The 26,695-nt window shown below is 36.2% G+C and overlaps 5 protein-coding genes and 1 pseudogene across 5 annotated transcripts; 4 read left to right on the forward strand and 2 right to left on the reverse strand.

The window, feature by feature from the left end:
- The first annotated feature begins 1,501 nt into the window (after positions 1 to 1,501).
- Positions 1,502 to 3,973, forward strand: LOC18585967 (uncharacterized). Its single transcript, XM_007009066.3, has 2 exons — positions 1,502 to 2,033; positions 3,427 to 3,973. The coding sequence occupies exons 1-2, from the start codon at positions 1,648 to 1,650 to the stop codon at positions 3,659 to 3,661; spliced, it is 621 nt and encodes a 206-aa protein (XP_007009128.3). The 5' UTR covers positions 1,502 to 1,647; the 3' UTR covers positions 3,662 to 3,973.
- A 292-nt stretch (positions 3,974 to 4,265) lies between these two features.
- LOC18585968 (replication factor C subunit, putative (DUF620)) lies at positions 4,266 to 6,371 on the reverse strand. Its single transcript, XM_007009067.3, has 3 exons — positions 5,909 to 6,371; positions 5,438 to 5,803; positions 4,266 to 4,980 (listed from the first exon to the last, which is right to left on the reverse strand). Exons 1-3 carry the CDS (start codon positions 6,209 to 6,211, stop codon positions 4,360 to 4,362), a joined length of 1,290 nt encoding a protein of 429 aa, XP_007009129.3. The 5' UTR covers positions 6,212 to 6,371; the 3' UTR covers positions 4,266 to 4,359.
- Positions 6,372 to 9,489: 3,118 nt separating this feature from the next.
- LOC18585969 (18.2 kDa class I heat shock protein-like) lies at positions 9,490 to 10,512 on the reverse strand (annotated as a pseudogene).
- An 8,813-nt stretch (positions 10,513 to 19,325) lies between these two features.
- Positions 19,326 to 21,051, forward strand: LOC18585970 (7-deoxyloganetic acid glucosyltransferase-like). Its single transcript, XM_007009069.3, has 2 exons — positions 19,326 to 19,912; positions 20,031 to 21,051. The coding sequence occupies exons 1-2, from the start codon at positions 19,411 to 19,413 to the stop codon at positions 20,966 to 20,968; spliced, it is 1,440 nt and encodes a 479-aa protein (XP_007009131.3). The 5' UTR covers positions 19,326 to 19,410; the 3' UTR covers positions 20,969 to 21,051.
- Positions 21,052 to 21,152: 101 nt separating this feature from the next.
- LOC18585971 (7-deoxyloganetic acid glucosyltransferase-like) lies at positions 21,153 to 22,921 on the forward strand. Its single transcript, XM_007009070.3, has 2 exons — positions 21,153 to 21,802; positions 21,903 to 22,921. The coding sequence occupies exons 1-2, from the start codon at positions 21,301 to 21,303 to the stop codon at positions 22,847 to 22,849; spliced, it is 1,449 nt and encodes a 482-aa protein (XP_007009132.3). The 5' UTR covers positions 21,153 to 21,300; the 3' UTR covers positions 22,850 to 22,921.
- Positions 22,922 to 23,226: 305 nt separating this feature from the next.
- Positions 23,227 to 25,050, forward strand: LOC18585972 (7-deoxyloganetic acid glucosyltransferase-like). The gene is made up of 2 exons (XM_007009071.3): positions 23,227 to 23,728; positions 24,015 to 25,050. Exons 1-2 carry the CDS (start codon positions 23,227 to 23,229, stop codon positions 24,956 to 24,958), a joined length of 1,446 nt encoding a protein of 481 aa, XP_007009133.1. The 3' UTR covers positions 24,959 to 25,050.
- Positions 25,051 to 26,695: the final 1,645 nt, after the last annotated feature.

Genomic DNA, 26,695 nt, shown 5'->3' on the forward strand with positions numbered 1-26,695 from the left:
GGGGCTGAATATGGTTTGCTTGCTCTTGGTAATATATGTGATGACTTTATCAGGCCATCAGCGTATGACACATGCTGGAATCGGATTTCCATTAAGGTTAAAACAATGAACCTGACGACCCTCTCATCTAAAACTGAAAGCCTGGCATTTGATGCAGGGTATGGTGAGATCTGAGAATTGAAGGAAGTCAGGTCAATCAAGGGTCTGGACAAAGCTCTTGGTGCTGCTGATTGTCTTCTGGAAAATGAAAGGCAATACTTTTCTGTCAAAAAGTAATGCTATGTTTGTATCAACTTTGGATTGTTTATATCCCATAAGCAAGTAAGACAAAACTCTCTCTCTCTCTCTCTCTCTCTCCACTGAACTATACCTAGAGCCTGCTCAAAACTCAAGACCTCAAGGGGGAACTATGGAAATGCCAACATGATGCTGAATGATTTTCATGATAAAGTGGTTAAAATATTGCTGCTATAGTGAAAAAGTCTGATCCCATTCAGGTGTCCTCCATTATTTTTGTCTCAGTAATTGAGCTTTTTCATGAGGTATAGTGTACTTCCAAATTTTACTTTAATAAAGCATTACTTCATCCGTCCCTGATTATTTTGCCACTGAAATAGAAGGAAAACAAAGGAAAGAGAAAGAAATCTATTTCTTGCCTCAGAATTCTGATGGTTTGGGGGTCTGCTCTTTTTCTTTTCTCATTTAGAATAATGCAAGCAGGTCCCTGTCTGCCGCTGCTTTGTCTGGCTCCAGATTACAGCTCTGACCAAATGTTAAAAACTCTAACAGCACATGGTAAATCCCTTTTCTTGAAAATCATGTTTGATTACAACCCAGAAGCCGAGAATACCCTACTTAACTAATATATTTTATACAAAGATCGGGGAGAATTTGGACTTTTAACACAAAAAAGTGGACTCCTAAGCCCCCTCTCCTAACCAAATTCCTTGTCTGTCGTATCTAATCCATGACACAATTAAAAGAACAGTAGCAATCAAGGAAAAGGAAAAGCACGCAAAGACAAAAACTACATATCTGCTTTTGACACATCATTTAATCTGTGCTGTCTCAGGACAAAATGACAGATTCAATAGGGTCAGTTCAATCAAAGATCATCGTCTGATAAATCACTTTCTTTCTTTCTTTTTTCCTCTTTTTTATCCATCTTACAATGATTCAGTTGCCCATGTTTTCCATGTCATTTTCCCACATCCACACACTAATTGAAGGTAAAACACTACATAAACGTATCTCTCTCTCCCCTTAAGCACAGAAAAAGAAAAAGAAAAAGAAAAAGAAAAAAAATAAAAAAGCCATAGCTCTCCGCAAGTCTTGTGTATGTTCCTATATGAGATCTTTCTTTTTATGAATGTTTCTCTCTCTCTCTATCTCTTCCATGTTCTGTTCCGAACTGACAAACAAGAGAGAGAAGAGGGACAGCCGGACACGGAGAGATCACCTACCACACTTAAACGGTACCCATCCCTAGAAAAAAATCACATAACTTTCAGTCACTTCAGGTTTGAGAGAGCTAACACATAGTTAAACTCAAGGGAGTGGGTGGGCGTTCTGGAACTTGTTGTCGGACATTGATGATCTTTGTCTATAAGAACGATTACATGAAGATTAACACTCTGGGTCTTGAAAATGGAAGCTTTACCAAAACAACCCCAAGAAGTTGTCATTGATGTTGATGGAGAAGAGCAGGCAAACCAGACAGATAACGAGGAGCAAGAAGATAGGTGTTCCTCTTCTTCGAGTGATGAGTCTGCACGGACAAATGAGATCATCAAGGGGAGGGAATCTTCTGTGTTCGAAACTTCTTCTCTGGAGGTGGATCTGGAGTCTGGGGCTACTGAAACCAAGGTACATTTGGCCAAAGTGGAGAGGGATTGCAGGATTTGCCATCTCAGCTTGGACCCAACTAGTGAAGAATCTGGTGTGCCTATAGAGTTGGGTTGTTCTTGTAAAGATGATTTGGCTGCTGCCCATAGGCAGTGTGCTGAAGCATGGTTCAAAATTAAAGGAAACAGGTAAGCAATGGCAGTGAAGATTTGCTTCTTGTTTGAAGTTCCGTTGGCATTTTGTGTGTTTAAAATAGTTTTCTGGAATGTTATCCCATGCTTTGTCTTTATTCTCATGATTTATTCTTCTGGGAATTTTGTTCTTGCTGTAGTGTGTAGAGTACCTATTGCTTGAATCTTAGTAATTTGGGGACTGAAATGTCCTTAGATGTCACTGGAGGTGCAAAGCTTATCTAAACTGTGTACTACACTCCCTTGGAGATTGTAAATTAAGAAATTGGTCAGCACCAGTGGGATCCATGCTGTTTTTTTGAGGTAGCAATGGTTTTAAGTTGGTGCTTTTTTTTTTTTTAATTTTTTGACTTCTGTGCTTGTTTGTTTGTTCTGTGAGCAAATGTGGAGGAATCTTTGTTGTAAATTTAGGCTAAACTAGAATAATATCTCTACCTTGTTAGAATAAAGAGAAAGGTTGAAGGCTGTGTCATATACTAATAAGGGGAATCAAACGTCTAAGTACATAAAGCAAAAGATGGAACCACACCAGGGTGTTTTGCATCGACTTCCTGCTCTGAGAATTATTCTTTTTCCATTCTGTTTTATGTTGAAAGTAAAATTATACCGACAGATGAATGCTTTGTTCCTTTTTCTTCTTTTTACCCAGAATGTGGAAAATTGCTGTTCTAAACTTTGTGAACCTGAGGGAGGCATTTCTTATTTAGGTTACTTGCAGATATGACTCATATCAGACATCAACAAGGCCATTTTTCGGTATCTTGTTTTTCCTTTGCTATGTTTTAATATATTGTCTTGTCAAGAAAGATGAGCCAAAGAAAGTGGATTTCTCTGTCAAAGGTGCAAGAATCAAATTAAGAAAGGTTTTAGCAGGATATGGTGATGCTTTGCGCTTGAGATTTATAATATAATTATGATAAATACTATTGCCTTATAGATACATATACATCTCAGTTATGACTATGCTGAATTTGGTAACTTGCTAGTTGATTTCATCACAGAAGGATTTGAATTAATTGATTGGAATAGATCGATCTGTCAGCATAATGGCATCTGAATGATTAAATGGATGAACTCAAAATATCTCACAATTTCAAGTTTGTATGATTGCCCAATGTCACAGACGTTGCTTTCATTTTCTACCAGCAACGTTTGCCTAAGGCCTCCTGCTATTTTTAGTTAGAAGTTGTCTTTTTCTATTTAAGTTGGATCAAGGGTAGATTGAAACAGTTAAAGGACATTAGATTTTATCATGTTTTTCATCTTGTTCTTTCTGCAGTCTCAGCAGGGTGTATGAAAGTTCTGTAACTTGTATACTTCACTGTCCTATTTATAGATTCTTTTTGTTTCTTTTGTTACAATAATTTTACTTCTGATTGCCTAATCTCAGAACATGTGAGATTTGTGGATCGACTGCCCGGAATGTTGCTGCTGCAAATGAGACAGACATAACGGATCAGTGGAATGAAGCAAATGATGCCCCAGCAGCGACAGCTCCTGTCACGATTCATGCTGCAGAAACTCGAAACTTCTGGCAGGGCCATCGGTTTCTAAATTTCCTGCTAGCCTGTATGGTCTTTGCCTTTGTAATCTCCTGGCTGTTTCACTTCAACGTACCCTCGTGAAAAACCTGTAAACAAAGTTTCTGGCAGTGGTTTTAGAAGTCGATGCCTGAAGTGGACGAGCCTCTTGCTTCTTATAGCACTTTGCTGGTACATTCTCTGTACCATTGCACTTCACCTCACCTCCTAGCAATAGTTATTCCTTAATTAGCGTGCTGTTTATATATTAGTATCAGAGCTTGAACGAGCTGTGTAATTTTTGTTGTGTTCTTTTGTTGGATTTAATTTACACAACCTCGAATGTTGTAAAACTGTTGTAATTTATGTATTGCATTGCAGCATCTGCACAACCGTGCAGTCTTCTCCTGTCCTTAATTTCGACTTACTGTCTCTGTATCAAACTGTTAACAGCAGGTATAGTAGTCGTTATAATACGAAATCATGAGAATTATTACAGTCATAATTGGAGAGGAAAGGTCCAATATGTTTCAAGTAGTCTGTCCAACTAACCAATGGGAAGAACATAATACCATTCAGTACTAGAACATGAGCTCTATGATTGAGATTCACAAAATTAAAAGAAGGGTTATATTATAATTTCTTTATATTGTTTCCATCAAAAATAAGGTAGAGGAAAACTTTTTACAATATGGTAGAACAACTAAAGTATCAAATACTCAAAAATTTGGCATTTCCATATGCAACTACAAATGGATACATACTTTTGTAGTGGTAATATTTACAAAAATTAGGAACCAAATTTACAAATCTTCATCATCCGAGGAGTTATCACATTCATCAACATCAATGGCAACAATTTTGGAAGCACTAACCCTAGTAGAACCATTTCTAAGCTTGAATGGCAACCTTACATTACTTGACACAATCCCATATCCTTCCTCCTCTTTGTTCAAGTCACCAGGAGGCAGGAAACAGTCCATGGACAACCCTTTTATGTTGAAATCCACTTCTTCAATCGTCCAAGCCTCTTCCATCCTTGTCCTGGAATGGCTCTCGGAGTTCTCTCCGAACCTGAACAATGAGACCCAAGTCTTGCCAGCATGTGCAATGTTGATGCCATCTATGGTTTTATAGTCTTGAATCCAGGACTCCATCGTGGTTTCCCAGAAAATGCTGTCATTTCCGGGGGCTTTGATTCTTAGGAGATGGGAGTCTTCCAGTTGGACTAAGAGACCTGTTCTCTGACTGAAGTAGCCCCGAACCGTGTGCCGGATTATCTCTACGTTGCTGCTGCTCCTGGCTCGGAGTGTTGAGGGTTCAGCCTCTAGTTTTAGGATGAAACAATCCTCATCATTGATTGTTTTTTCACCCACACAAACAGAGTTCGAGAACAGATTTGCTGTTGACCTTGGATCAAGACCCTGGGAAGTGGCAACGATTTTTGGGTGAGTAAATCTAATTCAAAGAGGAATCAAATGCAGATCATGTACGTGGCGTGAGGAGCTAACTTAATGGGACCTATACCACGTTGAAGTGGGTCACACAGTAAGTAGAATGTCAAAAGTATATTAATAATTGTGCACATGAAACTCTGGCCCAAGTTCTGAAAAGTAACTGAGATATTTTTTGGTTCAGAGAGACCAGAAAACAAGGCAAACCAATAGAGGGAAAAAAACCATGAAAATTAGTGAAAAAGAACAGAAACAGTAATTACCCCAAGGCCCAAAGCCAAGCTGCACGTTTCTTCGAATCAGAACATTTAATGCAGATAATGATAGGGGAATTTAATATCTAATTTGATCCCATGAATCATTTCCAGAGCAATCTGATGTTGATGCTTAAACAGTGAGAGAGAGAAAGAGAGAGAGTATGGGTTACCTGCAAGAAACGCCTGAGAGGCCTAGGAGGGCCTCTGGATGCATGAGAATGGTGCCATGGGGTCTGCCTCCAGGCTACTTTTCCATCGCTCCCTGCACTAATTTTGCAGCCTGAAACCACCAGTTCCAGGCACCAAAGATCAGGCCTTTTCTGCCACAACACAAAACCTCCCATTTCTCCACCACCATTTCTCAAATTCCTCACTTTAACAATCCTGTTATTCACACTGCCTTCCCCTGCACAGAACTCTGACGCTGCCATTTTCACCTTCCCCATGGCATACATGCTATCTATAGAATTCAGAGCCTGCTCTCCACCAATTGCTGCTATGTATTGCTTCACTATGTATTTGGCCATTGAAGCCTCCTGTACACCAAAAAGCAACAAGTTGATAAATAAGATTACACGTTGATCAAATTTTAAGTAATATCTAGATGGGTGCCTTCAGAACCATTAGAAATTAAAACTTACAATGGGATGATCCTTGATGTTTTTGCTAATGGAATGATCATGATCAATCTTGATAGGCAGAGGGATCAAAGGAGCTCCAATGACTCCAAGCAAGAGCTGAATCTCGGTGTTCCTTCCTCCGAAAAGTACCGTCATGGAAGCTGGAGGCCTCTCAGAATTCGGTTTCATATTCATCCATGACTTCATGTTCTGCCATGACCTGTGACTACTCTTGTTCGAAGCGAACATTTCTTCAGGGATTGGAACTTCCAGGACTGTATCCAACCCATCAGGAAGATCATAATTTGGACAAAGTTTCCTCATTAGAAAAAAGTTATTTTGGGCACAGAAAGATAGGTGGAGTTTAGGGAAGAAGAGGGGAGGGGCTTTGCTTTGAGAGAAGTGAAACAAAGTACTAAAGAAAGAGCCTTGGATTCAAAGGGAGAAAGAGAGAGAGAGAAGCTGAAGCTAGCTGGTGAACAATGAACATCACCAACCGACCATTGGCCCCCTTGTAACGTGGTCCGCTTTGTCCCTGTCGTGTTTGCACGCTTCTCTCTCTCCATCTCTCTCTTTGTGAATTAACAAAAGAAATATCAATCTTTCCAATTTTTTTCTTGTTATTTTGGCTTAATAACTCCAAGCCCATGTCAGACTAAGCCATTAAGCTAGCTTTTTTCCCTGTTCATTATGACTTTCTGCTCATTTTAATTAGTTTCTTCCAACCCAATTTACTTTTCAATGCTTGCTCAAGACTGCTGTACTTAATCTATAAGAAATAAAACCATTTTCAAGTTTCTTGACTTAGAAAACAAAAACAGGTAGAAAAATGGAGCTGACATTCACATTGGATGAGATAAATAAATGGTTTTGATGCTTCAATTTATAGTATTAATTTCTTAAGGTATTATGTGAACCAAAACAAGGAAGTCAATGGGAAATTTTGACAATTAAAAGCAAACCCAATATGAAAAAATCCCTTCTCATTTCATATTTTAAGTGTTGTTTTTCTCTTAAAGGAACTTTCTTTTTCAAAGGTTAGAGGCTTGAAAATGAAAGCCTGGCTGAAGAAGATGTGAGCTCACCTATCGATCTTCTGTTATAAAGGGTCCTACTCTTTGTGTGGTTTCTTAATTGTATAAAGTACTTTCTTTTCTCTCGGTTTGTCCCAAAGTAATGTATTGACATCCCATTTTCCACCATCATTTTCTCCTTAATTACCTCCACATTCTCTCCAATAAGTGAAGATTCAACTTGGAATCTAGACAGCTAGTCACCACCCAATATTTGGATCAGTTTTACCATAATCATCCAATATATCGTATAGTTAGGTCATATCAATTCCTAGATCGATTTTCATCAACTTAACGCGTTTGTTGATTCTCTTGCAGGATTTTGATTTTTCGTGTAAACATTTCAAGCATGTATAATTGCAGGATATCTATCTAATCAATCTCTTTTGATTGAGTAAATATATATATATATATATATATATATATTATGAAAATCGTTCAAAAAACAATAAAGATGAAACTCAATGAAATCAAATAAACAGTAAAACATGAAAATTTACAAGATTCATTCTCTTTCTTAAGTAATTAGGGATTAAGATATATCGGATACCTCCAAAATTAAGAAAGCAAAAGGGGGAAAAAGGGGAACAGTTTGACGCAATGCTGCCTTTGACAGCAGCAAATCTTAACCTAAACTTTAGGGGGATTGAAGAGAATTGGATAAGAATGTCTCTCTCTCTCTCTCTCTTTATGTATTTTATATCATCATAACACCTTTGATTACCATTGACAAAAAGTCGGCTGAGACATGCCTTAAAACCAGACCATGCGAACCGACATCTTAATTTGAGGATCAAAGCCATGGTGGTTAGCAAGGAGGACGAACACAACCTACGGTGCCATGTTCGCCGGCATCGATCAATATCCCTTATAGTTTAATCTTCACTCATATCTTAAATCATGACAAACGTATCACCAATTAATATTCTTTATAAATTTTAATGAAAAAAAATTATATATATGAATTGAGGGTGGAAGTGGATGAATCCAATCATGCAATGCACGTTCATTTGAGATTTAATAGAATTTTTTTTTGGGGGTTGTGGGTTTGTTTTATTACAAAGATTCTTAAGTGTAAGAAAAGCTTGATCTCCCTAAGACATATCCTTTGCCAAACTAGATAGATTTTTATGTCTTGAGATTGAGGTAATAAGACATTCTTTGTCCTGGATTGTTGGTAGTGAAAAAGGACCCACAATTTCTTATCTTTTTGGATCTTTGTAAATAATTTTTTGGATTTTACCCAACAATTATGATATGATCTTTCAATTAAGCATTTTTCATAATTTAATTACTATATCAAGCCAAACAAATAGAATAAACAAAAACAGATATTATTAATGATGTTTTTCATTTTTAATAATAGGCATGCAATTGTATGTTTCGGGTTTTAAACGCCTTAAGTTAAATATATATATTTCAAATAAAATGATCATTTTAAGTAGGTTAAACTTTTTTTTTAATTTAATGCAATAAAGTGGTGGAAAGAAGATTGCTAGATGCAATGATGATTTTTTCCTCAAATCTTTAAAGTACTTATATCAAATGATTTTACCTTAGGAAACAAGGGACCCCTTCTTTGTTATTCTTGGATTCTAGAGAATAAAATTAATCTTTTAATGCTAAAAAAAAAATTCATGCTTTAACCAATTAACTGCCCCAAAATCACATGTTCTGCCTCTTTGTAGGGTCATGGGAGAGACAAGAAGCATAAAATCACTCACAATCTAGCCAAAATCTTTGAGAAATCAAAGTGTTACAAAAATCTTATTATAAATTCATGATGCAAATTCTTTTGGAAATAATAATATAGAAATGAAATTCATGATCAGCAAAGCATGCGCCCCCTCGTGTAGGGTATAATAAAGCCAAAATACATTATTTTCTTTTCTTCTTGAAATAAAGGAATCCAATGAATAATGAGTGTTCTCCCACTTATTTGAGTAAAAAATAACGAGCCATATATATATATATTACATGATATTTGATTTTTTAGGCTTTGATTGAGAAATTAAGACTAATCATCAGCGGTAATCACGGCATGTTCATCGCAGCAACTGGTGCCTTGACCTTTATTGGACTACATCGTACCTCTCTTAGGGTCATGTCAAAGTTTTTAAGATAAATTGTTTTGTCTTTAAGCAACCTTAATTTTTTGATTTAGGCATAGATGAAAACAGCATAATTGAATAGATTTTTACATTATCTTAAAATTTTGTTTACGATTTTTGTTAAGTTGTGTATGAATAAGATTAAATTGTGTTTGAATAAGATCGTTTTTATAACTCGAGAACAAGTAACTAACTCAATCCACGACTTTATGACTTATAATTGATTTGATCATCTTTTAGCAATTTTTTTAATAAATTAATTGAAGACTTTTGCCACTTTTCAATCAAAAAATAGAAGTGAGATTTATACATTCATTAATCCATAGATGGCTACATGCACCTCTCCCATTGACTAAAGAATACTAAACAAATTTGCCTGCTTTGTTTATACACTTGGGAACTACTAGGCAGATATCCATACCAGAGAAACAAAACCCTTACTATTATTATTATTATTATTATTATTATGAAGATCGAGTACAACAGTAACAGGACATTGATTCCGACATGCAACTAAATATTGTTCAAGTTTTAAGGAAAGCTAAGCAAAACCAAAACCTGGTATCTTTCTTTGCATTTTTGGTTTGATTTTGTTACCCGAAGTTACAAGCTCATGGGATTAACTTAGCCAGAGATTTCTATGGGCTTTACTTCAGGTTTTTTCTCTTCCTCTTTAGGCACTATGACAGAAAGCACACCATTCTCCATTCAAGCCTTGATTTGATCCATCTTTGCAATTTCGGTCAACCTGAACCTCCTCAAGAACTTGCCGCTGCTCCTCTCGATTCTATGCCAAGTATCATTCTTGTCTTCTTGTTCCCTGCTCCTCTCTCCGCTGATTTGCAGCACCTTTCCTTCTTCAACCTCCATTTTCACCTCTGCTTTCTTCAGCCCTGGAAGGTCAGCCTTGAATATGTGAGCCTCCGGGGTCTCTTTCCAGTCTATCCTGGTGTTGGCAATGGCGGATTTTTCACGCGAAGAGGAAGGGACGTTGGCTACTGCGTTGGTGGTGAATGGGCAACCTTCGAAAGGATCCCATATGTCTAAAGAGAATGGATCGAAGATGTTGCTTCTCCTGCTGCCGAAAAAGCTTGGAATCATGGCCATTGTGTTAGAAGTTTGATTTCTTGATGACAAGATAGGAAGAGCCGTTTAAATAGAAGAGAAGATTGATGACTCTGGTAGATTCTGGGATTTAAGTGGCGGTTCCTAAAGCAAAAGCTATGTCACATTTGGCAGAAACCATGACCATCTTTCTATAACTTTCTCGAATACGAGCCTTCAAGAATCAGCCACGACAGAGCCCACCTGGAAAAACACCAGGTTTCCATGCAAGTTCCAAGAGGTGGGCTTTGTCAATTGTTCCCAAAAGGACTTCCTATATCCTGAAAAATTCAGCAAAAACTTCATGATATTGAACCTCTTCAGCTTGAATCAATAATGACTAGCAACCCAAAATTCTCCTGAGCCCAAAATTGAATGGGCTGCATTCTCTAATCTTCTGCAATACATTGTTACATAATTAAGCAATTTCAACAGAGATTTAAGTAAGGAATCCGAAACTGTCGGCTAATCTTGAGTTAAAACTGGGTTGTGTTCAAGCCCAACTGTTTTTTCCAGACCCAGTCTTCAAAGAGATTTAATTTAAGACGCAAACCCACTTGGCTGCTGCCTGCAGTAAGTGCCAAACTAGACTCTGTCAAGTAAGTAACCTTGCAGCTTGACAAGGTCCTAAGCATCTTTTCAGATGGAATTATCTTGCATCAATTCTCATAACAAGCAAGATGCCTTAACTTATATTAAGTATAAAGTACAACAAATGGTGTATTGTCATATGCTACCTAAATTTCCCACTTTGACTGTGGCTGATTCCCTCTTCCTTGTGTAGAAGGCCTTTCATCCAATCCAGACAAAACCTGACGAGGAGTACAAACAAGAAAGCTTCCAACATTAAATGAATTCGTCCAATGCAATAATTTCGAGTCTCTGTCACTCCATGATATGCAAGTTTCACCTAGCTATGTCATTGCTGAGCCATGAAATCTAAAATTTTCCCCCAAAACAAAAGGATACTTCAACATCTCCTATCAAAAAAATAAAATAAAAAAGCTAAACACATCTTGCAAAGGGTCATGGCCACGGCTGTGCAACTGTGATATTTAGTATCTTACATCTGATGTGAATGTGATTGTTAAAATCTATATAACAATTTAAATCCACCATTACTAACAACTTGAGCTTAAGTTTTTAAGGGTCATATGATTTAGACTCAAAAAGTTACTGAACTAGTGATTAGACTTGAATTGTTACAAATGGTATTAGAGCCTATACCAGTCCAATATGAACTGTGATGCCCCACTCATAAGAAGAAAAAAAGGGAAGAAAAAAAAAAGAAGAAAGGGAAGAAACAAAGAAAGAAAAAGAAAATAGGGGGGGGGGGGGGAGGGGGGGGAGGGGGGGGAGGGGGCAAAAAGGAGAGAGAAGAAGAAAAAGGAGGGGGGGCGGCAAAAGGAGAGAGAAGAAGAAAAGTCAAGCTGCCAAAAAGGAAGAAAAAGAAAAAGAAAGAAGAAGAAGAAGAAAGAGAGGAGGAAAAACAAAGAAAAGAGTAGGGGGCTCAAGGGAGAAAAAAAATAGTTAAATATATGCAAGAATCAATAACGAAATAGCGTCCTTCATTGTGAGGTGAGTGGGTGTTAAATTTTAAAAAATTATATCTCGATAAATATGTTATATATGTTATATTTGATGGTTGACAAAATTGTGAAAAACATGAGTTGGTAGAAAGTCTTAGGTTGTTTGTGATTGCAATCAAGGGTTTTAAATTCGTTTTTTTATACTATAAATAAGTATATATCTACAAGGTTTTAATTACGGGGAAACAAACCTTTCAATGGCTTTCGCTTCAAAATCATACTTTGCAAGCTTGTGTAATGTTTGGGCCAATGGTTGTTATTTGATTCATGGAATTTGATTAAAAAAAATTTATTATTGATTTCACTTAACATGCTGATTTGTTGGGTATGCCATGCTTTGAAATAAATTATGCATTAAATTGCAATGATTTTCATTTTAACGTGATTGAGATATTCTGGGTAGGTAAAGGGAGACTTGAAGCGTCGATTTATATATGGTGGAGTGGGTAATTTCCACGAGTAGATAAAGGGGGACCTGAAGTCCCGATTTATATTTGATGACTTGGGTAGTTCCCGCTACTAGGTAAAGGGGGACCTGAAGCCCCGATTTATATTTGATGATGCGGGTAGGGGGTCCTGAAGCCCCGATTTATATTTGGTAACGTGGGTAGTTCTCACGAGTAGGTAAAGGGGGACTTGAAGCCCCGATTTATATTTGGTGATGCGGGTAGTTCTCACGAGTAGGTAAAGGGGGACCTGAAGCCTCGATTTATATTTGGTGACGTAAGTAGTTCCCACGAATAGGTAAAGGGGGGGGGGGGGGGCGGCCAAAAAGGAGAGAGAAGAAGAAAAAGGAGGGGGGGCGGCAAAAGGAGAGAGAAGAAGAAAAGTCAAGCTGCCAAAAAGGAAGAAAAAGAAAAAGAAAGAAGAAGAAGAAGAAAGAGAGGAGGAAAAACAAAGAAAAGAGTAGGGGGCTCAAGGGAGAAAAAAAATAGTTAAATATATGCAAGAATCAATAACGAAATAGCGTCCTTCATTGTGAGGTGAGTGGGTGTTAAATTTTAAAAAATTATATCTCGATAAATATGTTATATATGTTATATTTGATGGTTGACAAAATTGTGAAAAACATGAGTTGGTAGAAAGTCTTAGGTTGTTTGTGATTGCAATCAAGGGTTTTAAATTCGTTTTTTTATACTATAAATAAGTATATATCTACAAGGTTTTAATTACGGGGAAACAAACCTTTCAATGGCTTTCGCTTCAAAATCATACTTTGCAAGCTTGTGTAATGTTTGGGCCAATGGTTGTTATTTGATTCATGGAATTTGATTAAAAAAAATTTATTATTGATTTCACTTAACATGCTGATTTGTTGGGTATGCCATGCTTTGAAATAAATTATGCATTAAATTGCAATGATTTTCATTTTAACGTGATTGAGATATTCTGGGTAGGTAAAGGGAGACTTGAAGCGTCGATTTATATATGGTGGAGTGGGTAATTTCCACGAGTAGATAAAGGGGGACCTGAAGTCCCTATTTATATTTGATGACTTGGGTAGTTCCCGCTACTAGGTAAAGGGGGACCTGAAGCCCCGATTTATATTTGATGATGCGGGTAGGGGGTCCTGAAGCCCCGATTTATATTTGGTAACGTGGGTAGTTCTCACGAGTAGGTAAAGGGAGACTTGAAGCCCCGATTTATATTTGGTGATGCGGGTAGTTCTCACGAGTAGGTAAAGGGGGACCTGAAGCCTCGATTTATATTTGGTGACGTAAGTAGTTCCCACGAATAGGTAAAGGGAGGGACCTGAAGCCCCGATTTATATTTGGTGACGTGGGTAGTTCCCACGAGCAGGTAAAGGGGAACTTAAAATCCTGATTTATATTTGGTGACGTGGGTAATTCCCATGAGTAGGTAAATGAGGACTTGAAGCCCCGATTCATATGGTGGCGCAGGCAGTTCCCACAAGTAAGTGATGATGTTTGAGATAATAAGCCTAAGGGCTATATTAAACCTACCCGAGTATGATGCTCATTTATAGATTTTTATTTCACTATACATGGCATTAATACTTAAAAATTTTTATTTATTTAATGGCAAGTGAAATTTACCTATTCATTGGTGATAAATTAATTCGCCTTTTTATATTTAAGAATTTTCATTTTTCACTTGCCATTGAATTTAATGTTGACTGAATGTTGAGGTTGAAAGATTTTCTAGTATCCTAAATACAACTATTTCATACATGTTTACTTGGGAATTATTATTTTTAAGGATTGCAAGGTATAAAAACAAATCTTTCGGTTTTATGGAATGTATTTTCTATGCTTACTCTTGGGTTTATAAACATTTCACCTTTATATTTATTTCCCCTCCTCGCCTGCTCACGGGGTCGATGATGATCACTGAGTCTATGAGACTCACACCCCTTTTATTTTCAGATAGAGATCAATCTAACGTGTAACTATCGGTGCATACGGACCACCACATAGTAGGTAAAAGGTATCTCTTAACCCTGTTCTGAGTCGCTTCGTTGTTTAGGGTTGTATCATAATGAAATTTACGAGATGTTGAAAAATATTGTTAATTTATAAACGTGAATTGTTATTATTTTGAATGAAGTAGATAGTAATTTAATTATTAATATTTGCTTACACACGTGATTTGATTATATGTATTTAATGAACTAACAGAAGTCTTAAATGAGACTTGTTCAAGACTTAGCAAAAATTCTTTAGAAGTCTTAGACGCCAATAGCGACCAGGGTGGGGTCGTTACATGAACTTTCACATTGCTTTGGTGAGATCTTGATCCTGTGGATGTGAATGGGTGTGATTGTAATATCCAACATCTCACATTTGATATGAATGTGATTGTTAAGACCTATATAACAATCCAAGTCCATCACTCCAAGTGGTTTAGGCCCAAAAAGTTGTTAAGCCAATGGTTAGACTTAGGTCATTACAAATGGTATCAGAGCCTATGCTGGTCCGATGTGAGTTTTCACATTGCTCTGGTGAGATTTTAGTCCTATGGATGTGATCAAGGATATGAGGACATCAAGGATTTGAGTGGGTGAGATTATGATACCCAGCATCCCACACTTGATGTGAATGTGATTGTTAAGACCTATATAACAATCCAAGTCCACCACTACTAGCAACTTGAACTTAAGCTTTTGAGGGCCACATGATTTAGGCCCAAAGAGCTATTGGACCAATGGTTGGACTTGGATCGTTACAAATAGTATCAAAACTTGTACCAATCCAATGTGAACTTTCACATTGCTCTGGTGAGATCTTAGTCCTGTGGATGTGAGTGGGTGGGATTGTAATACCCAATAACTCACATCTGATATGAATGTGATTGTTAAGACTTATATAACAATCCAAACCGACCACTACTAGCAACTTGAGCTTAAGCTTTTGAGAGCCACGTGGTTTAGGCCCAATATTAATTTATGTGGTTTGGGCCAGTGGTTGGACTTGGATCGTTACAGCAACAGTATAACTCAATATTAATTTCTGTGGTTAGGCAATGCTAATTTATAACCAATATGCTGTGATGAGATTCTCGATATGACCCATCAGATAGAGTTTAAAACTTTATTTTAAAGATTGAGTTGAATTTTGGTGCATTTGTAGAACATTATCATCACATCTCTCACAAACTAACAGCAAATCACTCACAAACGAATAATAAATCTCTAATAAACTAGTAATAAATCACCCACAAATCGATAGCAAATCAATGATAAATATGACAACAGATCAACAGCAAGAACAACGACATGTGCTGTAATATTTTTGTAAAGAGACTTTGCATCAAGCCTAGAAGATTGATACATCAATATTCAGTACATCATTGACTTAGCCACTAGTCAGGGGTGAAACTAATCAACTTTTTTGAAGAGTAAAGATAAAAAAAGAATATATAAAAATTAAAAATTTTTAGAATTAATATGTTTCATTTAATCAATAATCAAAAAACTCATAATAGACAATAATTTTATATAACATGTAAATTAAAAAGAATAAGAAAAGAAAAATTTACAATAATTCTTTAAGAAAGTTATGCTCGACAATATTTCTTAAATTCAAATTCATCAATTATTGATTCTATATTAAAAAAGTTACCAATGTCTTTTTTAATATAAAAAACTAAATTATGTGCAACAAATTCATTATCCATTTTGTTCCAAAGTCTTATTGTCACAATTTTCATCATTGAAAAAGCTCTCCCTATAATTGCTACAAAAACTAAAAGAGTCAAAATAAGATGAATTAATCTATCAATCGATTGAGAAAGTGTGTTAATATCTTCAAAACCTTGGTGACGAGATATATCAAGCCCATAATGCCTCAATTGTAAACTCAAAAAAAGTCTTTCTTACTCTGTGAAATCCTAGGAACAAAAACCTTCTACTAACTTGCAAATATCATCAATGTTGAATGATTTATAATTGTTATTAAAATCAAAAGTAGTGTTTAAAGTTAAAAGTTTCACACTTTACTCGTTGAATTTCAAGTTCCACGAAAGACAAAAAGAAAACTTTACATTATCTTAATTTCCCATAATAGTGGTAAGTGGTCTCTGTTCTTTCTTGTTCAAGCTAACAAGCTCATAAATCTCTTTTGAAGAATGAAGTGTGTTTCAATATTGAGTTATAAAGAAAAGAGTAAAATAAAAATGAAAAAACAAAAGAGGAGAGAAAGGGGAAAAGAAAGAGAGAGAGAAAGTGGTGTGTAAAAACAAGCAAGGTTATTTTTTAATTCTTTATTTATATGGATTGTTAAATAAAAAATTATTTTGAGAGGGTTATTAAAATATATATATATTATATAAAAAATTTTAAAAATTTTAGAAGACCACAACCCCTCACAACAATATTACCATCTACCCCTAGGCCTAGCAGCATGTGTTGCAATATTTTTTTAAAAAAACATTTCACCAATCTTGGAAGATTGATACATCAATATTAGGCATATCATTAACCTTATAATCTATCCCTAATGTTAGATTAAAATTTTCTTGTATAACATAGTTTGTAAGGTATTTAAAGAGGCGAGAACCCAATAAGTTCTCAAGAAGAAAAATACTAAAACTTCTTACACTTGTTTTCTCTTTCTCCTTTGCCTATTATCTCTCTTAACTTCTCTCTCTCTCCCTCTTCTTTTTAAAATTCTTCAACAACAAGACGAGATTATAAGATAAAAAAGAGTTACCTTTTATTATTTAATCTAATATCATAAGCATAAAAAAAAAATTAAGATTGTAATGCATATGGGTTTGATCTATTGGTATATTGTAGAATCAATGAGTTTAATACTATAATGTTTGTCTCATCTTTAGCCTTAATAGCATGCAGCAAAAAAGACAACACCAGTACTAGGGATGTCAACGAGTCGAGTACCCTATAATTTCGAGGTACTCGAACCCTAACCCTATAAACAATCAACTACCATAACCCTATTAACTACTCGAATAATTTTAAAATTACTACCCTGACCCTAACCCTATTACATTTTTACTACCCTATAATTACCCTAACTCGTTTAAAAACCCAATTAGATTAAAAAATTATTAAAATCTTCTTCATAGGTACCAAATTACCTAAACCCCGTATACATATACAATAATATTTCTCTACGTATTTCATAAAATTAACTACTAATCAAATTTATAAAAACAAAAATAATAAAATTTAAATTTAAATAATAAAAAACAAAGATCTTAAGCATAAACTTAAATAACTAAAAACAAATATCCATACAATGATATAAACTTAAATAACTATACATAAATATTCAAATAACAACATAAACTTAAATAACTAAACACAAAGATCCAAAGAAATAACATAAACTTTAATAACCAAGCACATATATCCAAACAACAACAACATAAACTTAAATAACTAAAATAAATATCCAAACAACTAGTTAAACAACATTACAAATTGACAATAAGGCAAGCTCATGAACAATTCAATCATCTTCTTCTGTGTCAGTGTCAACAAGCGTGGCAATTGAATCTTCAATTGTTATACATGATCCTACACAAATAAAAAAATAAGCATATATATAACACTTAGGATAATATATAATTTCTAAAGAAAAGAAATGAAATAAAAATAAAATGAGTTTATTTACCTTTTGTTTCATTCATCAACCAATTTTGAGTGCACATCAATGCCTCCAAAGTGTATGGTTTAAGCCTACTTCGATGGTCACTCACCACTCTCTCACCAGTACTAAAGGTTGACTCAGATGCAATTGTAGAAACAGGAATAGTAAGAAAATAGCTAAATTCCAAAACTATTCTAATCTCACAACTTCTTTTTAGATAATTAGCTTCATATATTGTAAATTTATATAAACAAAGGTATATATATTATTTAATAATTAATTTATATAATAGTAATTATATTCTTTATAAATGAACATAATATATAATATAAAGTGTATGTGTTAAAAGACATTACAAGTTATAGTAACTATAAAGTGTGTATATATATATATATGTATATATTACAATTAATAAATTTATAAGTTATAATTTTTATAATATTAACACAAAATAAAAAATAAATATATTTATATTTAAAGTATATATATACTAAAAGAATTAGTATATATATAATATAGTAATTATATTTCTTATAATTTTACTCAATATAATATATATATATTTAAAAACATTTCAAGTTAATTAATAATCATAGTTTAATGAATTAATTTAATTAACTATATAAGTTTGTCTTTAGTTACATGAAATTAAAAAATAGTTAGATTCCAAAACTATTTTAAATTCAAAGACTCTCTTTAAGTATATATATTATAAGTTATAATTTTTGTAATCTTAACCCAAAATAAAAAGAAAATGCATTTTTATTAAAAATATATATAATAGTAATTATATTCCTTTGTAATATGATATGATATTTATATTATTTAAACATAATTAATAATCTAATAATTTTTTTATTTATATATATTCATATCATCACATTAGTTATTTAACTAACTATATTTTAAATATATTTGTCAATATATAACAAAGGCAATTGCTTGTCAAGGTGGTTAAGATGGTGAGTGTTTTGGCCTGGTTTGAGTCCCATTATTATTAATTTTATTCAATTATTTAAATAATAAAAAAATATAAACGAGTATTTGTAAAAGGGTTCTGGGTGGGTATCTGCGAAACTTGGTTAAAAAATAATCGAGTTCGAGTAGCGGGTATCCAAAGTGTGATACCCGAACCCTACTCGAACCTGGTTCGGGTAGTAAAATCACTACCCAAATTCACTCCGAACCCATGAAATCGATACCCTAACCCGGAATGACCGGATCGGGTACCCGCGGATACTCTATAATAGGGTATTCATTGACATCCCTAACCAGTACAAGTTTTTTGGTTATTCGAAGCTGTCTTATCCAAATTTTCTAAAGACTAATGTGACTACCCAAAATTTATCTTTCTAGCAAAAAACTTTATGACTCCTGATCATCTTAGCCTTAAAATGAATATTAAATGATGTAATAGTCATTGCTGCAAGATAACCAATCCAATTAAGCTGGAACAGTAGTGTTTTTTTTTTTTTGTTGTTATAAATACAGCTATCAAACTGTTAGGAAATCAAAAGCAGAGTGTAGACAGAACCTCGACTTGAGAGATACCCAAAAGCTAGCCTAGCCAAGATGGACCAAGAGCAACAGCCACAGGCTTATCCTCATGTACTCCTCTTCCCTCTCCCAGCACAAGGTCATGTCAACTCCATGCTTAAGCTAGCTGAACTATTTGCTCTGGCCGGCCTCGAGGTCACCTTCCTGAACTCCGACCACAACCATGAACGACTAGTGCGTCACACCGATGTTGGTTTCCGTTTTGCCAAGTATCCAAGATTCAAATTCGAGACCATACCGGATGGTCTTCGTGAGGATCATCCGCGTCTAGGTGTTAGCTTCATGGAGTTGTTTGAGAGCATGGAATTGAGAACCAAGCCAATTTTGAGAGAGATGCTGGTTAAGATTAACCCACCCGTGGACTGCATCATAGGAGATGGGGCTCTGGGCCTTGTGCTTGATGTCGCTGACGAGCTCGGAATCCCCATCTTTCAGTTTCGTACCATTAGTGCTTCTGGCATCTGGGCTTATTTTGCCATCCCTGATATGATTGAAGCTGGAGAACTTCCCATCAGAGGTATAATTTTGAGGTTATTGATTGATACTTTTACTGTTCTTTATGGTATTACTTATTCTTCTAATATAAGGCCTTTCACTGGACTAACTAACAAGTGGGTGATGGTAAAAAATTAAAGGAAATGAAGATATGGATAGACTGATAACAAGAGTTCCAGGCATGGAAACTTTTCTCAGATGTCGAGATCTCCCAAGTTTCTGCCGAGACAGCGACATGACGGATTCCAATCTCCAACTTATCGCCAAAGAGACAAGAAAAAATCTCAGTGCCCCCGGACTCATATTAAACACTTTTGAAGACCTGGAAGGAGCTATACTATCCCATATGCGGAGCAAGTGCCCCAAAATCTACACCGTCGGGCCTCTCCATTTGCATTTGAATACAAGACTTGCCGAGACAAACGGAACGATGGTTCATCAATCCCCCAATAGTCTTTGGGAAGTGGACAGGAGTTGCTTGTCATGGCTTGATGAGCAACCAAAGGAATCTGTTGTTTATGTAAGTTTTGGTAGCATTGCAGTTTTGTCAAGGGAGCAGATTATGGAGTTCTGGTTTGGTCTTGTTAACAGTAGAAAGAGGTTTTTGTGGGTTTTCAGGCCCGATTTCATGCCCGAAAAAGGCAGTATACCGGCGGAGCTCGTGGAGGGGACTAAACAAAGAGGGTACATGGTGGGTTGGGCTCCACAAGAAGAGGTCTTGGCCCATTGCGCCATCGGTGGATTCTTGACCCACAGTGGATGGAACTCTACTTTGGAGAGCCTGGTGGCAGGGGTGCCTATGATTTGTTGGCCTTACTTTGCTGACCAGCAATTGAATAGCAGATTTGTGAGTGAGGTGTGGAAACTAGGATTAGATATGAAGGATGTATGTGACAGGAGAGTTGTTGAGAAGATGGTGAATGATTTGATTGTGGACAAGCGGGAGGAGTTTGTGAAATCATCTGCTGAAATTGCTAAGTTGGCCAAAGCATGTGTAAATGTTGGTGGATCTTCTTATTGTAATTTGGATCGTCTAATTGAGGACATAAGGTCGATGAACAGGAATTGCAGCAAGTGATAGTTCAGCAGTTGGATTTATGTAAAAGTTTCAAGTGTAATAACTGTTGTATCCAAAAGAATAAAAATGTCAGGTTAAAGAAATTAACTAGAGCTAGATATTTTGATTAGTATATTCTCGACCAATAAAGCAAATTAATGATACCTGTGGAAGACAATGGGTTGATAGCAACTTTGAACCACAAATCAATGTGGAAAACTATGGGAAAAACAAAGAAGGGTTAATATATATGGACTACCAATTAAAGACTAAAATTAATTGGCAAGTGAAAGGTAAACAGGGGTGTTGGCTACTAAACCGTTCGAGTTCTGGAAAGAATTCTTCAAGCAAAAATGGAACCAGGCAAGTCCCAAGCTCCTTCTCCTCATATACTCATCTTCCCCCTCCCAATTCAAGGCCCTGTAAACGCCATGCTTAAGCTGGCTGAACTCTGTGCCACAGCGGGCCTAAAAGTTACTTTCCTCAACTCTGAGTACAACCACAGCCGCCTGGTTCGTTTTGCCAATATTCCTTCCCGTTTCGATAAATATCCTGGATTCGAGTTCAGGACTATTTCTGATGGTCTTCCAGGGGATCATCCAAGGTCAGGCAATCGGTTTATGGAAATTTTTGAAGCTATGAACATAAGAACCAAGCCGCTTTTGAAAGATATGTTGGTCGAGATGATCCCACCGGTGGATTGCATTATAGGAGATGGGATTTTGGAGTTTGTTCTTGATGTTGCTAATGAACTTGGAATTCCCATCATTAACTGTCGTACTATTGGTGCTTGTTTCTTGTGGTCAAATTATTCCATCCCTGATATGATTGAAGCTGGGGAGCTCCCAATCAAAGGTAACTTGAATCAGTTTTAATCTTTAATTTTCTGCTGATGAGTTTTATGCCGAAAGAAAATTTGTTCTTCTGACAATTGAGTTTTTCTCAAACAATGAAGGAAGTGAAGACATGGATCGGCCAATAACAGCCGTGCCAGGCATGGAGAAATTTCTTAGGTGCCGAGATCTTCCGAGTTTCTGTCGAGCCAGTAACATGTCAGATTCAACTCTCCTACGGTACGGTACAGTGACACGAAAGAGCTTTACTGCCAGTGGAGTTATACTCAACACATTTGAAGAACTTGAAGGACCAATATTGTCTCAAATACGCAGCAAATGCCCCAATGTTTACACCATTGGACCTCTTAATGAACACTTCAAGACAAGGATGAGCCTGGAAAATGGGGTGTCGTCTCAATCTTCAAACTATTTTTGGGAAGTGGACAGAAGTTGCATGTCATGGCTTGATAGGCAACCAAATCAATCAGTTGTTTATGTAAGTTTTGGTAGCATTGCTGTGATGTCAGATGAGCAAATTATGGAGTTTTGGCATGGGCTTGTCAACAGTAAAAGGAGATTTCTGTGGGTTGTAAGGCCAGATTCCGTGGCTGGAAAAGGCTTCCAGGGAGAGGATACTCCCAAAGAGCTTGTGGAAGGGACTAAGGACAGAGGGTACATTGTTGGTTGGGCCGCGCAAGAGGAGGTCTTAAGCCACCGTGCTGTCGGTGGGTTCTTGACTCACAGTGGGTGGAACTCAACCATGGAGAGCATAGTGGCAGGGGTGCCTATGTTATGCTGGCCTTACTTTGCTGATCAGCAACTGAATAGTAGATTTGTGGGTGAAGTGTGGAAACTAGGGATAGACATGAAAGATGTTTGTGATAGGAAAGTTGTTGAGAAAATGGTGAATGATCTGATGGTGGAAAGAAAGGATGAGTTTGTGAAATCAGCTGCTGCAATGGCTAGTTTGGCCAAAGATTGTGTCAGTGTTGGTGGTCCTTCTTATTGTAATTTCGATCGTCTGATCGAGGACATAAAAACCATAAGCTTGAAGAATCATGATTAGTTGATAGTTGCTGTCAGAGTTATGCGGTTGATGTATTAAAATAAGTTGCAATCACATGGTGTTCTTCTATAAGTTGGAATCTTTTGATCTTTCAACCATTAAAATACAACCAAAGATTTGGTTGCTGTCAAACGTATTTGTTTGATCTGAAGCAACCAAAGATTCTGCAATTCTAACTTTTAATTACCAAAGTTTTGGCTCTCATCGTTATAGGACTAGAAGCAGACAAGTTAATTAATTACAACAAATAATTTCAAGAATAACTGATTAACTCTTAGATTATAATAAAAGCAGGTGCAGCAACTTTCACTGTAAAAATATATAGCTGCCGAACTGTTGGTCATTTTAATCAAGAAGCCCTGAAAATTTCCTGTAAGATGGAAAAAGGTGAGCAATCAGAAGCTTGTCCTCATGTTCTCATCTTCCCTCTCCCACTGCAAGGCCACGTAAACTCTATGTTCAAGCTAGCTGAACTGCTAGCTCTCACTGGCTTCAAAGTCACCTTCCTATACTCCGAGCACAACCATGGACGCCTGGTCAAGTACACCAATGTTAGTGCCCATTTTGCAAGCTACCCTGGATTTGAATTCAGGACAGTACCTGATGGTCTCCCTGATGATCATCCGAGGTCAGGGGATTGGTTCCTGGAGATGTATTATGCCATGGAAACGAAAGCCAAGCTGAGCTTGAGAGAGATGCTGCTCAACATCAACCCACCAGTGGACTGCATCATAGGAGATGGATTTTTAGGATTTGTTCTTGATGTTGCTAAGGAGCTTGGAATCCCCGTCTTTTATTTTCGTACCAGCAGTGCTTGTTGCTTTTGGGCTTATTATTCTATCCCTGATATAATTCAAGCTGGGGAGATTCCTATCAGAGGTAAAGTATATGATCCAATGAAAATATATTTCTGAACTCTGTATAGTATTGTGTTGTGCCTCCCTGTGTTTTTTCTTCTCTGACAAAATACAACCAAGTTCCTAGTTCTTTTTCGTTTTCAATTTTACATAATAAAAAATGTAAATCCAAATTGATTCTTCAAACCTGGAAAGTAGTGAAGCAATTAAAGAGAATAGCATTCAAATGATTGATTTCCTAAAGTTTTGAATGGTTCTTTTATACCCTCTGACACTGGTAAATGGGTGTTTTGTCAAAAAATTGAAAGGAATTGAAGATATGAATCGCCTGATAACAACTGTACCAGGCATGGAAACTTTTCTTCGATGTCGAGACCTTCCCAGTTTCTGCCGAGCAAGCGACATGGCCAATTCAACAATCCAACTTGTTGTTGAGCAGACACGAAAGAGTCCCCAAGCGCATGCCTTGATACTAAACACGTTTGAAGATCTTGATAGGCCTATCTTGTCTCACATACGCACCAAATGCCCTCATGTCTACACCATTGGACCCATCCATGCTCTGCTAAACACCAGGCTCAAGGCCAAACGCGGTGCATCATCTCAATTTTCCAATAGCCTTTGGGAAGTGGATAGAAATTGCATTTCATGGCTCGATAAGCAGCCAAAGCAATCCGTTGTCTATGTAAGTTTTGGTAGCATTACGATCCCATCGAGAGAGCAACTTACAGAGCTTTGGTATGGACTTGTTAACAGTAAAAGGAGGTTCTTGTGGGTTGTAAGGCCAAATTCTGTGACAGGAAAAGACGGCCAGGGGGAGGATGTTCCGGTGGAGCTTTTGGAAGGGACAAAGGAGCGAGGATGTATCGTGGGTTGGGCACCGCAAGAGGAAGTGTTGAACCATCCGGCTGTTGGCGGGTTCTTGACTCATAGTGGTTGGAACTCTACTTTGGAAAGTGTGGTGGCAGGTGTGCCTATGATATGTTGGCCTTATTTTGCTGACCAACAGGTGAACAGCAGGTTTGTGAGTGAAGTTTGGAAACTAGGATTGGATATGAAGGATGTGTGTGATAGAAAGGTAGTGGAAAAGATGGTGAATGATTTAATGATGGATAGAAGGGAGGAGTTCGTGAAATCAGCAGCTGAAATGGCTAAGCTAGCCAAAGAATCTGTCAATGTCGGTGGGTCTTCTTATTGCAATTTGGACCGTCTAATTGAGGACATTAGACTAATGAGTTTGAAAAAACCATGAAACCTCAAGCAATTTTCCTAGAGATGTTTCGACTAAATGTTGACAGATGAGTATCTATTTTTCCAATAAAACTTTGACATTGCTACCTATAATTTTCATGTTATGTCAGTGGTTCATCAGTAAGAACCGAAAAGGTTCCTTATTTCCATTTTAATAATCCTCTTGGCAACAGTGTTTCCATTCAGAATTATAAATTCTTCCCAGAATTCCTGTTGCATCTATATCTGGCAATGAAGCAAACCCACCATTCATGGGAGTGATCCAAACCACCATGGAATCAAGTAGTTGTCTAGAAGTTTTTTGAAAGAGAAATAACACCAAAGCAAGGGCAAACAGAGAAGTCTATTTCATTCACACACACATATATATATATATATATATTTATCTTACACAATAATGTTTTAGTTAAACTTAGTTTAGTTACAAGTTAACCATTCACACAAACTAGGAGACTTAGTGAACCTGATAACTAATACAAAATGACAGAAGTGAGGAAGTTTTTGGCTTTTTTACAAAATGAAAAAGCCGCAACATGGGTAAGTTTCTTGCTTCTCTTTCAGCTTGACTACCGCATACAGACCTACAGCCATGCATACACTTTGTGAGAAATTTCGATAGAAACAGAAAAGGTACCCAGGGCTTCTAGCTTTTGGCTTTTTTACACCTCAGCATTCATTATTGATTTAAGAGCCTGAGCTCCAATTTTAGCAATTATTTCTCTGTACTTTTTCATTATGCTACGGACTTATAGCCTTCAGTCTTGCTTAAGGCCAGAGCAGCGTAGCATTAATTTGCATTCTTTTATCTTAGGTTCATTTCAAAGAAATATGGATCCTTTCATTTACAAAAGAAAGACAGAACTCAACTGAAAAGGAGCCATGACACGGTCATATTACCTTGAGATTAAATCTCAAAGTAATACAAAACTTTTTTTTCATCGTATTTATAATAGTCTAAAACTAAAGTCATAATAATAATTTTGTTCTAACATATTTGCATAATTAAGATCCAACTAATGTTTTCAAAAAAAATAAATAAATATTTAAAAATTTAAATATCTATTACACATAACAATTATCCAGATTTTTTAGCTTAATAAAATGATGAATAATGACTTCAATAAACATGATGAATAAGTCAATAAATAAACATAATTAGATGCTTGACCCTATTATACTAAAATAATGAAATAAGACATTTAATTCATTTAAGAAATATACATAAATCTAGTCACATTGTTTGAAGCTAACTTCAACACTCGCTTTCTCCCCAGCTTGGGAACCCCTCTATGTTTTAACTACTTTCTATCTCTCTCCCTTTGGAGTCCCCAAAATGTTTGTTTTCTGGAACCAATTTCTACATTTTCTGCGAACCCAAATCGGCAACTCCCTCTCTACGTCTAGAAGGAAGGCCTTTTTATCTTTCCTGTTAGGATAGTCTTGAATTGTGATTTAATTAGGATTGTTTAATTCTAATTAAATTAGTATACCTTATAAAATAGTCTTTAAATCTAGTTAGATTAGAATAACAATTCCTAATTCTATTAGGATAAGATTCCTAATTATATTAGGATAAGGTTATTGTATTTGATACTATAAAAGGACCCTATGGGTTAAAGAATAATTATCACCTAGATTTAGAGAGAGTGATTTAGGTGTACGTGGGATAAGGGTTATGAGTTTGAGACTGTTCTTGTAATCTCCTGATTTTTCTCTTAGTAAATTTTTCTCTGTTGTT

Source organism: Theobroma cacao, chromosome 10, assembly GCF_053813885.1.
Source record: "Theobroma cacao isolate CCN51 chromosome 10, ASM5381388v1, whole genome shotgun sequence".
Lineage (NCBI taxonomy): Eukaryota > Viridiplantae > Streptophyta > Magnoliopsida > Malvales > Malvaceae > Theobroma > Theobroma cacao.

Excerpts from the sequence above, each read along its gene's own strand:
- LOC18585972 (XM_007009071.3), top strand. The coding sequence starts at position 23,227 with ATGGAAAAAGGTGAGCAATCAGAAGCTTGTCCTCATGTTCTCATCTTC. Across the intron at positions 23,729-24,014 it reads TGGGGAGATTCCTATCAGAG|GAATTGAAGATATGAATCGC; the intron begins GTAAAGTATATG and ends AAAAATTGAAAG.
- LOC18585967 (XM_007009066.3), top strand. The coding sequence starts at position 1,648 with ATGGAAGCTTTACCAAAACAACCCCAAGAAGTTGTCATTGATGTTGAT. Across the intron at positions 2,034-3,426 it reads TTCAAAATTAAAGGAAACAG|AACATGTGAGATTTGTGGAT; the intron begins GTAAGCAATGGC and ends GCCTAATCTCAG.
- LOC18585968 (XM_007009067.3), bottom strand. The coding sequence starts at position 6,211 with ATGAGGAAACTTTGTCCAAATTATGATCTTCCTGATGGGTTGGATACA. Across the intron at positions 5,804-5,908 it reads ACATCAAGGATCATCCCATT|GAGGCTTCAATGGCCAAATA; the intron begins GTAAGTTTTAAT and ends TTTGGTGTACAG. Across the intron at positions 4,981-5,437 it reads CTCTCAGGCGTTTCTTGCAG|GGTCTTGATCCAAGGTCAAC; the intron begins GTAACCCATACT and ends GCCACTTCCCAG.
- LOC18585970 (XM_007009069.3), top strand. The coding sequence starts at position 19,411 with ATGGACCAAGAGCAACAGCCACAGGCTTATCCTCATGTACTCCTCTTC. Across the intron at positions 19,913-20,030 it reads TGGAGAACTTCCCATCAGAG|GAAATGAAGATATGGATAGA; the intron begins GTATAATTTTGA and ends AAAAAATTAAAG.
- LOC18585971 (XM_007009070.3), top strand. The coding sequence starts at position 21,301 with ATGGAACCAGGCAAGTCCCAAGCTCCTTCTCCTCATATACTCATCTTC. Across the intron at positions 21,803-21,902 it reads TGGGGAGCTCCCAATCAAAG|GAAGTGAAGACATGGATCGG; the intron begins GTAACTTGAATC and ends CAAACAATGAAG.